The 14,476-nt window shown below is 40.8% G+C and overlaps 1 protein-coding gene across 2 annotated transcripts in view; it reads right to left on the bottom strand.

The window, feature by feature from the left end:
* Sema3e (semaphorin 3E) overlaps positions 1-13,650 on the bottom strand; it is a 220,933-nt gene extending 207,283 nt beyond the window's left edge. Inside the window, exons 1-2 of one of the 2 annotated variants that reach the window (XM_075956082.1) lie at positions 13,431-13,561; positions 12,874-13,076 (exon numbers count right to left, since the gene is read on the bottom strand). In XM_075956082.1, coding sequence (XP_075812197.1) covers positions 12,874-12,988 — 115 coding nt within the window. In that variant the 5' untranslated portion in view covers positions 12,989-13,076; positions 13,431-13,561. Of the gene's footprint in view, positions 1-12,873 lie in introns of both variants that reach the window. The other variant, XM_075956081.1, reaches the window with a different exon arrangement.
* Positions 13,651-14,476: the final 826 nt, after the last annotated feature.

Here is a 14,476-nt window from a genome sequence, read left to right as displayed (position 1 = left end):
AGTATATTAAGGTCGCAGAAGCTTAACTAATCATTTCTCATTACTTTAACAAATTAGTATTGACTGATATTTTAAGTGGTTGTGAAATACATTCCAGTATTTCCTATCTCTTTTCATTTTTTTCTTATTTCTTTTTGATTTATTTATTTATTATGCATACAACATTCTGCCTCCATGTATGCTCGCATGCCAGAAGAGGGCACCAGATCTCATTACAGATGGTTGTGAGCCACCATGTGGTTGCTGGGAAATGAACTCAGGACCTCTGGAAGAGCAGATAGTGCTCTTCACCACTGAGTCATTTCTCCAGCCCCTCATTTTTTTTTTTTCTTTCTGGACATAATAGAAGGGAAATAGCTTGAGTTCTCATATTTGTGAAAACATGCAATGATACAGATAATTAAATATCCTGGTAAGGAAATCTTTTAACATTTGACTGTGAAAATTTCTTTTGTTTTTATTTCAATTTACGTTTTAAATATTAGTAACTCCTCTGAGAATAAATCATATGATTACTTCACATTAATCCCAACCCTAAACTGACAGCATGCAATTTGGTATTAATTTTAAGCAATTTTGAATATTTGACCTATACTTCTCATCCAGCCAGAACTATGTATAACATATACAGTTGAAGTATTGAGGTTGAATAATCTTTTACCTTTCTTCATTTTTACTGTTGTTACTCACGGACTTTGTGGGTTTGCCTGAGATCTGGAGTCCTGTAGGAAGTCTAACAGCCAGTGCTTACCCGCCCACTGGGGCGTGGCCTCTTATATTATCTATGCCGATGTAAAGCGTACATCCGGCCTCTTTTCCAGCTGCAGGATTCGGTTTCTGATCTCCTTTCAAGCAGAGGATTCTGGTTTGTGAGTCTACCCCTAAATAAATAGCCATCTATTTCTCAATTCTGAGCTAATGTGGGTTTTCTTTTAAGCGTCCTTCTTCATTGGAGATAATGACAAATAATGACAAACCAAAGACAGCAGGATCAAATTAAGCATCAAACAACCCCTCCCAAGGACAAACTGATAAAAAAAATTTAAAAATCTTTTTTTAAGAAAAAGAAAACACTTTGCGTTGGTCCATGAAGGTAGGACAAGGCTTCACAACCAAAATGCTGGACGAGCGATGGCTCTCTCGCAACGATTTCTCCCGCGCTGAGGTCACAGTTTTCCTTTACTGTTTCTTTGCGTCTGTTTCTTCAGCATTTATCAGTGCGGCCATCAACAGGATATTGCACAGAATGGGAGGACCATGACTGGAACAATGAGAGCAGATGAAGCAACCGGTGCCGTCAGGTGCCTAGCCCGCACGGATTCAGACCATTCCTGTGGAAACCTCAAAGGGCATCTTTCAAATGGATTCCGGATTGTTTTAAAGCCCTCTGGGTTCCTTTCCAGAACTGTCCAAAGGAAGAACCTGAAGCCATCGAGGCCTTTTGAAGAAGTGGAAAGACAAATTTTCTGTCATTGGTGTTCTCCAATTGTTTCATTTTCTTCAATCTTTTTTTTTTTTTTTTTTTTTTTTTTTTTTTTTTTTTTTTTGAGACAGGCTTTCTCCGTAGCTCTTGGTTCTTGTCCTGGAACTAGTTCTTGTACACCAGGCTGGCCTCAAACTCACAGAGATCCACCTGCCTCTGCCTCTGCCTCCCAAGTGCTGGGATTAAAAGTGTGAGCCACTACTGCCCGGCTCATTTTCTTCAATCTATTAGGAGCATTTTTAGAAGTGGCCTTCAGCCGGAATTTAAATAGGTGATACTAATGTCATTATCTAGGGCAAATATATTATAGGTATTAAAATAAGTAATTAGTTATATTGCAAAACTAACATTCATTAGAATCAAAATAAACCATAAATCCTACAACTGCTACAAAAAATTTCAGAGTCAGAACAGGCAAGATTGTTCCAGGAGTACAAGCGGCCAGTGTTAATGACCGGAGTTAGATTCCCAGGGGCACAATGTAGAAGGAGAAAGTTGGCCCCCCAAAGTTGTCCTTTGATCTCCACACACAGGCCACGGCACATAAGCCCACACACATGTACACAAACAAAGAGTTTTTTTAATTTGCAAATCTACCTGAATTTTCATTAATAACGCATTACTCACGCTAAATAAATGAAAATTCCTCAAACTCACACAGAAATGAGGGAGGTAATTGAGTTGAAGTGGATATCTAGTAGAGAGGGACCTCTGACAGGATCATTAGAACGGGAGGATGCTAGAGAGAGAAAATGCAAATGACTGGCTCACGGCTTCTGGCCCACCACTCACTCACTGGTCATTCAGACTACGTTCCAGTTCCCCTTTCCATCAAAGCTCTGTACTTCCTTAGACCTCATCTTCCTCATCTTGACATTTAGTACATAAAAATATCTTCCTTTATCGTGATAAGTCTCTTCACAAATACATCTTGGGTCTCTTAGGAATAGGGTTGTATAAGGTTCTCTCTTTGTCTTTCTCTCTCTCTCTCTCTCTCTCTCTCTCTCTCTCTCTCCCTCTCCCTCTCTCTCTCTCTGTGAGCGTGCGTGTGTGTAAGGGAGAGAGAGAGACTGGAGAGAGAATAGAAAGAACTTTATCTTAGAACAAGTTCCTGTTCATAGGAAGATTGTGAAGTTAACAAAAGAAGTTCCCATATCCATAGACCCAGTTCTCCATTTATTAATTGTTTTACCTAATGGTAACATCACAGCTAATGAACCAACATGGATGTGTAATTGTTAGCTAACACCCATGCCACATTTAGATATCCTTCGTTTTACCTGGCAAACTTTTGCTGCCCTCAGGATCCCATCCAGCACACCATTTATAGTCCTAAAAGACTTTTTTTCCTACATTCTAGAATCCTAGCTTCGTGCTCAGTCTCTAAACACTGATAAAGCTCAACAGGCATTCAAAGAATAAGACGTTGTTGAATTAACCCATCTTTTTGGGAAAGCTAAAAGCTTCTACATTTCCAGTGGGAGATAAGATTCGGAGCACATGGATTAAACACTGGTGAAATCATTCTGTTATTGGTCCAGGGAAAATGCCCTTTGTGAGATGTGCATGCTCTTAAATTTCACAGAAAGCTTATCCATAATCGACCAGACTTCTGAACTTAAAATAGAAATATGTCTCCAATTTACAACACCAGTAATGAAGAGAATATTTTCATATGCTAAACTGCAATCACTAAGTGCAAACACATCATGCTCAATTAAAACTAATCAGGGAATCGTACTATAGCTCAACTATGCTCTGGTCTCAAGACCAGTCCTATAATTTAGACATTGGGATGCTGTAGTTAGCAGGAGCTTTAGAACAAGGTGGACTTTATTTGGCCATAATGTGAAAGGCAACTAAACATGTTTTCATTGGAAATTCCATAGATGGTAGACACCCATGCCATAAGTACAGGCTTTAGAAATGATCTAAATAAGTAATTTTATTCCCTATACAATGGCAACACAAACAATTCTATCTTGACTTTACGTAATGTAAAGGCAATTCTACAAACTAAGGAACAGTATAAACATCACAATATCAAATTATATGTTACATATTTCTAGGTTGTGGTGCACTTTTCTATAGCCATCACTTGGGACAGAGTAGCTTTATTGGCTTCTTTCTAACCCTAAAGAAAGTGAATCTCAGAATTCAATGTCTTTGCAAGAATTAGGAAGTAGAAATAAGATACACTGCAGACTCAAATCCAAAAATTTAAAAATTGTTCATCCGTACGCTTTTCACCACAGAATACTGCTTCCTAAGTCCTGTCATGTTTAAAGAATCTGGAGAAACAGACACACGGGGAGGCTATCAGAGAAGAAAGAAGTCCATGCATTTGGGGAACTGGAAGGGACCTGAGGCAGCACCAGCACGTGGTCCCCAGTAAACTGCACTCAGGAAACAAGCAATCAGGAGTGGTAAATAACAGCAAGCAATGGAGAGAACCCCTTTTGTTTGGCCTTTTGATCGACAGTACGTTTTGAACTCAGAATTTAAAGCCCACTTCAGCCCCCTCGTTTCCAAGAGATGATGGGTCAGAAGAGGCTGGCTGCTATTTCTCTCCCTACTTTATTCTCCTTCTCTTTGCTGCTCTTCTTCTGTGGGGCTGTGGAGCACTGGCCGCCTGAAATCACAGGTGGGACTTATTCTTAGCAATTTTGTGCCCCCACAGAAACCTAAAAAGAAAGCCCTCCTTTTGTTCTCGCTTTCCCCGAAGCTAAGGCTCAAAAACCTGAGAGCATAGAAGTCAGTAGGTTTGAATTGATAATAGTCTGCCTTTCCCCTAACTCAAGTTTAGCTCCCCCATGCTGCCACTGCCTCAATCTCTTGGTACCGTTGAGCATCAGCTACCAGCCTGAAAAAAACAGGCTAGAGAAGGGAGATTAGATGTTTGATTATCCAGTGAGTTATCCATCTACTATTTCATTAGAAGATGAATTTCTACGAATTCTGACTACCTAATAATTGTAATTTTTTTCTGATTTAAAGCTCTATCTTGCTTTCTGGTCATCAAATTAAATAACAAAAATAAAATGAAGTTTGAAGGGAAACTGAGGATGAATGAATACACGTCATTCTCGACAAGTTGTTTGCCTTTCATTTGTCGGCCTAAAGTGAGGAAAAGATAAGGAATTCCTGTATGAGAAAAAAACAAACCAGGAGACAGACGGTACGAACTGCACGCTATGTAGCGGAGGACCCAACTGGCAAAAAAGGAGGAATCCTGTGATTGCCCCAAAATGGAATATGCGTGCAAAGTAGTGTTTAGAAAGAAAAAATACGAGGATTACACATAGATGGGAAAGCGAGGGATGCCGGGAAAGGACTTCCTGAAGCCCTGCTGTTTCCCTCACCACGGGTAAGGAGGTGGATACCCAGGCAAGGCTAAGCCCTTCTTCTAAAGTGAGCTTTACGGAAGGAGCCATAAACAGCTGCTCAGCATGCCTCAGTTTCCCCGGAGCCTTTCACACACCACCCCATCACACTCCGCTTTGGAGATCACAGTGTCCAAGGTGTTGTGCCTTACTCCTGCGGTAATGGGCACTTGCTGAAGTCCAGCGAGGTGTAGGGGGTCAGTCCCGTCCCCGCCCCCCCCTACCCACCACCACCTTGTTTGTCCCGGGAAGGCAGAGCTTAAGGCTGTCTTTCACTTTCAAAGCAAACAACACTGCTGAGCTGATAGCCGCCTACCGGACACTGTTTAGACTAAGCTTGCTCAGTGTGGTCTGGCTTTTGTAATATCAGCCCTATTGTGCTTTACAATGTTGCGTCTACAATTACCTTTGTTAGGTAGGCATCTTTAGGAATTGATCTGCTGCCTCCAAAGTTCCAACTTTCTTTAAACTATTAACAAAGTAATTCCGCAGTAACTTAAATTACAAAGACACCAACTTCTATACTATGTGTAGCCATCTACAACAGTAGGAACTGACTTTAATAAAAAAAAAAAATCTTGCTTTTAGTGAAAGCCTGTGATGAGTATCTACACTTATTTTAAATTGGAAGCTAAGAGTTTGAGCATGATTATTTTCACAATTAAAAAGGAAAACCAGCGTAGATGATGCTTTCCGACTGACCTCTGGTTCACTGAGTCAGTTTGGAAAAGCTACCTAAGGGTAAAGTATTGTACTTCTTCTTCAGTTTCTGTCTTCTTCCCTGATCCTTCACGATCTGCAAATTAAACACTACATTGCTTTAAAACTGAGGAGACTCATGCTCACTAAATACAAGTTACTTGCTCATGCCATGCAACAGAAGCTAGGTTTGAATTAGGCATGCTTCATCAAAAACGAGGGACTGAGGCCATCAAAATAAGAATGTGAGAGTGTTTTGAATGTCTGGGCCTTAAATATTTGTTCTATTGATCATTCTAAGCCCATGGGCAGAGAACACTGATGGCTGAGAATTTAGTTACCAGGGATAGATGTGGAATTCACTTTTCAGGTTAAAAAGCTTCAAGCAGGGGGCAGACAAGATGGCACACGCCTTTAATCCCAGCAGCACTCAGGAGGCAGAGGCAGGCAGATCTGAGTTTGAGGCTAACCTGGTGTACATAATGAGTTTAAGACAGCCAGGTGACTAACTGTTCCAGTACTACACAGTGAAACCCTGTCTCAGACAACAAAAACAAAACCAAAAAGCCTTCAAGGAAACTAGTGAATTTCTCTTGTATTTAAGAGCCATTGAAAGGCAAGATTACTAGGTCAGAGTATAATGTTATTAGGAGGAAAGGCTGTGATCTACGCATTAGAATCTCAAAAGGCAGAGGTGTTTTTGAGTAAGTGATTGCTTTGACTACCACAGGCTCATGGGAAGACAAGGCATCAATCCTGAGGAGCTGTCAGCTCTTGACATCAGTAGTCCTGAAAGAAATGTTTCCTCAGGGGCTGGAGAGATGGCTCAGAGGTTAAGAGCATTGCCTGTTCTTCCAAAGGTCCTGAGTTCAATTCCCAGCAACCACATGGTGGCTCACAACCATCTGTAATAAGGTCTGATACCTTCTTCTGGCCTGTAGGCATACACACAGATAGACTATTGTATACATAACAAACAAATAAATAAATATTTAAAAATCAAAGAGATGTTCCCTCCGCAGCAGAAACTGAAACCTTTGGTTTACACGTGGCACTAACATGTTTTTAACAAGTTGAGAATAACTCACCCACAAATGTATTGTCATTGCCATCTTTACGACGCATGCAAAGAACAATGCTTGTTTACGTCTAAGGAATACCTAAAGACATTGATATGTCTCTGTTTCAAATCCTGTTATGGAAGCCATTATTTACCATAACCAACCATTTCCTTACACAATTTATTGAGCGTTCTGAAGCATCAGGTGTGAACTAGCAACACTGGTATTGGAACTAAAAAAGAAATCTAAATCGTCACTATGCACCCTTAGGAGATATTATGAGCAATTTCGGCTTTGCTTTGAACTGTAAAACTGAGGGCCACTTATGAGAGTAATGACAGTGTCTGAATGGGGACGGGCGTCTACAGAGTACCTTACTGGATTCTTGCTGACCAAATTCCTCTATGAAACAGCAAAACATTTAAGATAAAGGAGTAAAGTTTTACACACTCTCCTACCCAGAAACCTGCAATGAACCCTTTAGACATCACTAATGAAATAAACTGACTCAACAGATTGCTAACAATTTCTCCCAGCAACCACTAAGTTAATAGCTTGGCAGTTTATTATGTGAACACAGAATTAAAGCATGGAATTGAGAAGTGATCTCATCTCTGGAAGAGAAAAAAGAGACGAAATGCCCTGAGGCTAAGTGACAAATTCAGCTTCACTAGTGAGACAACAATATGGCAAAATAAAGGTTTAAAAGAATACTTCACTATTTCATCCTGATTTTTATTGTATATATTTATTAATCAAGAGCAGGCATAGATCTTATTTTCCATATAGAAAATTGCCCTCAAAAGGATTCTTAGATAGCTATACACACATAAATTATCATCTAGTTCATTAATAAACTTCTTCTGTGGCCTTTTCTAACCCTGACCCTCAGGCTCCTTCAATTTTCTAAGAAGGAATAGCTGTTTTTCCTCTGTGATCTTCAATAACAGTGTAAGAACTGAGTGATTCATGGAATGACTGATGTACTGATACGATATCCATGTAGCATCCGATAAATACAAAAATAAAAGTTCAATAAGTACCATTCTTACTTATTACTTACATAGACTTTTTTCTACAGAAAGCACTTTTGTGTAAGCCCAAACTCAAAGAAACATCGTTCGCATTTTGTTCCATCTTTATTTCTTAACATAAACTGTTGGTTAAGAAAGCCACCATGTCATTCTCGCCAACACTCCCCGGTAGAGTCTGGCATGGAGGTTAATGTTCACTCCTGAGTCCTATTTAAATACTGTGATTATGAATCATGCCTTATGACCAGTTTTTATTTATTAACACCCAGAGATGTGTGACTAATATCACTACTGATAATGCTTAGCTACTGACTGAAACCAAACTTTGAGCTGGGTCAGGAAATAATAGCTTAGTTACTGCCTTATTTTATTTTAATTTTTAGTTACTCAAGATAGAAAATAAACATCAGTCTCTGGGACAAACATGCAAAGCTTTCCTTAAATTGTATTTTAATGATTATATATGTGTGTGTGTGTGTGTGTGTGTTGTAAATCATTGTGGTAATCAGGGCAAATATTGGCCATGAAAAGTTGGCAATGAAGATGGAGTAATGATCTTCTAAGTTGGCATAACTAAGGCACAAAGGTATGGAAGATGGGGCTGGAGAGATGGCTCAGTGGTTAAGAGCATTGCCTGCTCTTCCAAAGGTTCTGAGTTCAATTCCCAGCAACTACATGGTGGCTCACAACCATCTGTAATGAGGTCTGGTGCCCTCTTTTGGCCTGCAGACATACACACAGACAGAATATTGTATACATAATAAATAAATAAATTTAAAAAAAGAACTTTGCCCTTTCCCTCACGATAAAACATCCATATTTAAAAAAAAAAGGTATGGAAGATGGCACTTGGAATAAATGGCTCACGAAGATCATCCATCACATTTTCTCCCTGTATGGCAGCACTGTTTTAACACTTGTTCATATCTAAGTTCCCTCCATTGCCAACGGTCATTTCCCTTAGAACTTGCTGCCTTCCACAACAATCAACACAGTAGTTGGCAAGAAATATTAGTAATATATTCAATTTTAGATTATAAAGTACATTCTCTAGTATTGTAGATCTTCTCCAACCCTCAGTGAAATATGCAAGAAGGGCCCCATGGCATCCTGTATTTTTCACACTGATGCACAAATTGCCATCATGAGCAAGAGAAGGGCATTGGATGGAGGCGGCTGATATCACACCCTGAGTTCTTGTGACTGTGACAGATCAGTCAGAATGCCTAAATACAGACACGCTGCTTAACACTTTCTAGGGCTAGATTTATGTGTATGGGTGTCCCTTCAAAGCCTCCGTTTATAATGCCAACACATCTTGACCTAACTGTCTGTTCCCCAAAAATCCTAGGAGAACACTCTTTTGCTGAAACACCACTCTCTGTGTCTTCTGTGGCCATTCTTCCTCATGAGGACATTGAGCTCCTGTCTTCCAGACTCCCTGATGGATTGCTCCTGACTGAATTCTTGGTTGATCAGATCTTTCTACAGATACTGTGATTGCTTCTTTGCTAATTGGTTTTTTTGTTTTTTTCCTTCTCTCAACTCCTTTATCAAGAAGGTTATTTTTGTTTTCCCAGTAACCTCATTAATGCAGGATGGTGACAGATAAGGAAAGAGCAGACCCCAAGGTGGAACCACTCAGGTCTTCAGGACTCCTCATTCTTTCCATTTGTTCTTTCTTGAGGATCACAAGGAGAGCTCTTTGAACAGAAAGTGCGTTCTTTATTAATCTTGTCAATGCCATCTTCGTTCGCGGGAACAACTAAGGGCACACGGAACATGACTACTCTCCAACTTGAAAATTTTTGCCTTATATAGTCAACCTCAACGCTACTCAGATCTTGACTTCTTGACTGAAAATTCTTTCAGAATGAGATAGCATCTTGCTTTTCTTCCCTGAAACTCACTCTGCAGACCAGACTGCCTCAAACCGAGAGATCTGCCTGCTTCTGCTTCCCAAGTGCTAGGATTAAAGGCTTTCGCCACCAACTCCCAACTTTGTTTTCATTTGTTAACTAAGCTTATTTGTTCTTATAAATTTCAACAAGAGAGACATGTATGTTCTGAACAGGAATTGCCCTGTCTTTTCATGTTCTCTACTTGTCCCAGATTGACACATTTTCCGAATAATGATATAGTAAGAAGAACAAAAGATGAATACCTCCCATCATAAGTGAAGAATAAATGCTTGGAAATAAACTAGAAGGCACTCTCTATTCCATACTCCCTTCCTACTTAGTAGCCTTCTTCTGGAAAAGTCTATTGAAGAACAAGCCATTGCCAGATGGGCAGAAGAGCAGAAGAAAAATGAAGGGATTTGTGGGTTTCCAGATATTTTTCTGAACACACATTTAGACAAATTAACTCAGGCTTGGCGCATGACAGTTAAATGCCTTCCTTCTCGGGAAGATTTCTCCCCCCCCCCAATCTTGGAAGTGGAGGGTGTAAGAAAAATGACTGCCTTTCTCCCACCCTTCTCGCGCATGTTATAGACCACTGTCAGGAGAAGAATGATGGATGCATACCACAGGCCACATCTAGGGAGCTGACAGTGTTACCTGCTGGGGTCAGGCAGCAACACAGAGGTGCTGTTCCATAGATGCCTATATATCTTATTTGAAGGAAAGAACATCCGTTGGTAATATTAATGGCTTAAATCCTCTTCCTACTGAAAAACCAACATTACTGCCACCATTCAATACTCGAGATGATAAACCTGCACTCAACTATTCCTAATGTTTGAAGACTCCTGGAACAGCTCCTGAATTCCAGAGTGTGGAGGAGCAAGGGGCTCATTTTATGCTGGCCAAACTGGGTGTCCTTGCTCTGACATTCTTTGATTCCCCTGTCACTGAGGCACCTGTGGTACAGCAAGCATTTGTATAAAATCACCACCAAAAAAGTGTCTGTTTAGCTCGTCCCGATAAAAGGTGAAGAAATGCCAAAGAGAAATCTTGCGAGAGTTTTCTGTCTCGTACACACAGATACTAGCAGCTCCTCTCGACGACAGCACATGACACAGCTCATAACATCACTTACAGTCATCTCTCTGATTAACAGAGACATCTTGAAGACGAGCTTGATAAAAGTATAAAAATGAGATCGGCTCTCCCATGTAATTCTGGTACACTGACCAAATCGTAATCTCCAAATCAAATGAGACAGTTTGGAAAACGTACTAATACTGAGCTATCAAAAGCCAAGCACTCCTGGGGCAGAAAGGTTAATAGAAGGCCCAACAGAATCGCAGCATGTCAAAACTGACAGCTCACCAGCTTTTCTTTCTTCTCCACATTTTTATTCTGTTTTCCACCACAAAACAGGAAAAAAAGAAAAGAAAAGAAAAGAAAAATTATGACAGAGTTGAAGCTAGGAGGAAAAAACTACCTTTAAATCAGTCCTCTTCCATGACTCATGTGTCCTTTTGCCTGCATTCCGTCCTTCTTTCATCACCTAATATGACCCTTCCTTGGGTCTGCTGTCTAAATGCCATACTACACCTAAAGTTCGTTACACTTGCTCCTGTTTATAGAAGCACAGCACACATTATAGGGTAGGATCCACGTATCAGGGAGATATACAGTGTTTTTCTGCCTGAGTTTGGGTCACCTCCCTTAACGGTATGCTTTCCAAGGCCACTCATTTTCCTGCAAATTTATGATTTTATTTTTTTTCATAAAATCAATATGAAAAGTGAGCTTCATGTATACCAACAATTTATGCTCAGAAAAAGAAATTAGAAAAAAAGCATTCATAATAGCTCTAAAATAAATACTACTTATAAGAAACAGAATCAACTGTTTATTTCTGGCATCCTCATTTTCCACATTCCCTCCCATTCATTTGGCACCATGATATATTTGGCTACAACTTCTAGCAGAGACTTTGATAACTATCATAATATAACGTCCTAAATCAAAAGCCATTTGCTAATTCAGGACACTATATTTCATATACTTTACAGAGGTAGTGTTCATATATTTTTAAACATTTTGGTACTGACTACATAATATAACAAGAAAATTATCTAATTCAAAAACATATCCATAGTTTTAAGTATTAAGAGGAGAAATTTCTACAATCCCCAATACATTTTCTGCTGTCCAATAAGAAGACATAAAGACCATGTATGTCATACAAAACTCAGACCTGCTATTTCCAGCTTCTACCTTGTACCCAAAAGTACAGGTTCTGTCTTTCCATAGTGAAAGACAATTTAAGAGCTTACTCAGCTTGGAAAAAAGAAAAAAAGGCTCTTATGTAATCCTTATTATTGCATCTGTTCTCTGTCTTAACTGGTGGTGGCAATGAATACTTCATTCCCAACAATTTATTCCCAATTCCTTTGAAGTCAACAAAATCACTTCCTCCTAAAACAGGTTTTGTCCCTTGTTTGCTTGCTGACAGGAGGACTCGTAATTGATTTTGACTGGTCCTGATGCAAAACCTATCATCTTTATGATCATTTATTTATGAATATGATGTAGCTGTGTAAGACCTAAGTGCAGAATAAAATAAATAGATAAATAAAATAAACTCTGCTAGACCGTCAGTAAAAATAAGACGAATGCACATTTAGAAGAAAGGACTAGTGCATACTAAAATGTAAGTCAATTTACCATGATTGCCAATAGGCTGCTTTATTTTGCCACATATCACATTATTCAAATAACCATCTCAGCATGAAGGCTAATTTGTATTAGTTGTTAGTCATTACATGTAATAACATTACATGTTATTACATGGGGGTGGTATCATTTTTCCCCCTCAGGAATTTTCTCCTCCTCTCAATCTCTATTATGAGAAACAAACAAAATATCCAAATAAAAAAAAAGTGTACTTCTATTTTCAAAGCATGTCCCATATAGCTCCCATAATGCAAGTGGTGTTATTTCAGTACCTACTGCTCACTTGGTGGATTCAGCCTTTCCAGCTATTAGCAACTGTGCCCCACCTTCTCAGTTCTGTGAACTTCTCAAGAATAATATCTGATAATTCTAGGGCAGAAATAACACCTCCAAGTTGGCATGTGATTTAACACTTTTTCCGGATGAGGTAGGATATGTTAACTCGAGGTGCTTCCGATCCTGGGTGAGTTTTGCAGTAGGTTTCAGGTGCGCTTTTGAGGTCTTGGAAGATGATGGACCTGTGTTAAGGGACTTTTTCATTTGGGTATTTTCCTAACAAAAGGATACGGAAAGGGAACTTACCTTTATGTGACAGGCGTAGCCTGGGGTAGGCGGGGTCCGCGGTGTGACCTGGGGTCCAGAGCTCCAGCAGGTGAGCCCAGAGCAGCAAGGTGAGGATGCGTCCGACCGGTGCCATGGTGTGTGCGGGCTCTCCCGTAGCCTCGGCAGCCTCACTTTAAGGCAGGATCGACTCAGTTCTTCTTAAGACTTCCCTCCAGGGCCAACTGCAGGCGACAGGCTTTGTCACAAACAGAGGGGGTTGTCATCAGAAAAACACCATTCCCAAGTACCATTCCCTGGGCAGATTTGGATCCGCAAAGCCTTCCTCTCCTCGGGAGCGGTGGTTTAGAAGCGCAGAGCAAGAGGGCATTCCATTCCAAAGGAGCGCGTCTTAAGAGCCAGGTCCCGGCTGGAGCTGTCGCCGTCACCCAGCCGCGGGCGTGAGGAGGAGGCTGGGACTGGCTTCAATCTCCCCGCCAGCTATTCATTGAGAAAACAGCCGGAGCCGACCGGCAACCTCCCCCAGCTCTTCCCCCAGCCTCCCCCAAGCCTCCCAGAAGTCAGCCTCCTGCACTGACTTGCCGAGCAGCTAGCTCTTCTTCGCCTCTCCTCGCGCTAATTAAAAGCAAGAAGTGCCACTTGCGCCAGGAGCGCGGGATCCACCCAGCGGGGATGCCGCCTGTCAGCGCTCTGTTTACAGGAAAGTTCAGGCAGGGTTGAGCCCGCGCGCGTTTCTAGGAAGTGTCTCCAGCCCACGTGCCCCGCTGCATCTCCGCGGCTGTGACGCGCCCGCCGGGCTCGGGAGACAGGTCCTCACCCTGGCGGGGCGTGGCCAGGAAAACCTGCATAATACCCCGATTATTTAAGAATGTGAAAGCCTGGGACTTGGCCTCGGGAAGGACTTTTAAATGCTCCCTCACCAAGGGCGATCCCTGAATAAATCCACTTTTTAAAATCCTCTGCCACCATCCAGGAGCCAAATTAATTTGTTCACTCTTTCCACAGAGTCTTGCTCACAATTCAAGCTTTCTGTATTGCTTCCACCTTACAAATGCTATGTTTGATTCTTCTGAGGAAAATGCTTTTTTTAAAGAGCCTGGGTGGGAGGTGGGGGGATGCCGCCCCCCCCCCCCGCGAGCCATCGTTTCATAAACGTCTTAGTATGGAAAAAAGGATTTGTCTTAAATTCATTCTTTATAAAGCGAAAAATAAATCTCACTTCAAATTTAAGAAAAAATTAAACGTTGAGGTATTGCTCCTCTGTGCGGTGCATGGTAAAGTTGAGTGTGTCTTCCCGGTGGGTCTGTGTGAAACAGGCATTAGAGAAGGCAGTGCTGTGTACTTTTTGGAGTTTATTTTCACGACACCCTGTTTGTGTAAATAAGCTTAACACAGTAGGGCAACTTCTCAACCTACTTTCAATCAGTTTCAAAAAACTAAACCAAACATTAGATCTGCTGGCATGGAAAGGAATTGCATTATTTCAAGCGAGCAATAAGCTGCGAGAGATGTTTGCTCTGACAGCCGAGAGTTAAATGGTAAACAATTGATATCAGCTATGGGGTCTTTCTCCGATTCTTTATCCTGCACAGCAATGGATTTAAAATTATGTGCTTAAAACTCT

The sequence above is a fragment of the Microtus pennsylvanicus genome, chromosome 22 (genome assembly GCF_037038515.1).
Source record: "Microtus pennsylvanicus isolate mMicPen1 chromosome 22, mMicPen1.hap1, whole genome shotgun sequence".
Taxonomy (NCBI): Eukaryota; Metazoa; Chordata; class Mammalia; order Rodentia; family Cricetidae; genus Microtus; species Microtus pennsylvanicus.
The sequence above is the reverse complement of the archived record's forward strand: the minus strand, read 5'-3'. Positions and strand labels throughout refer to the sequence as shown.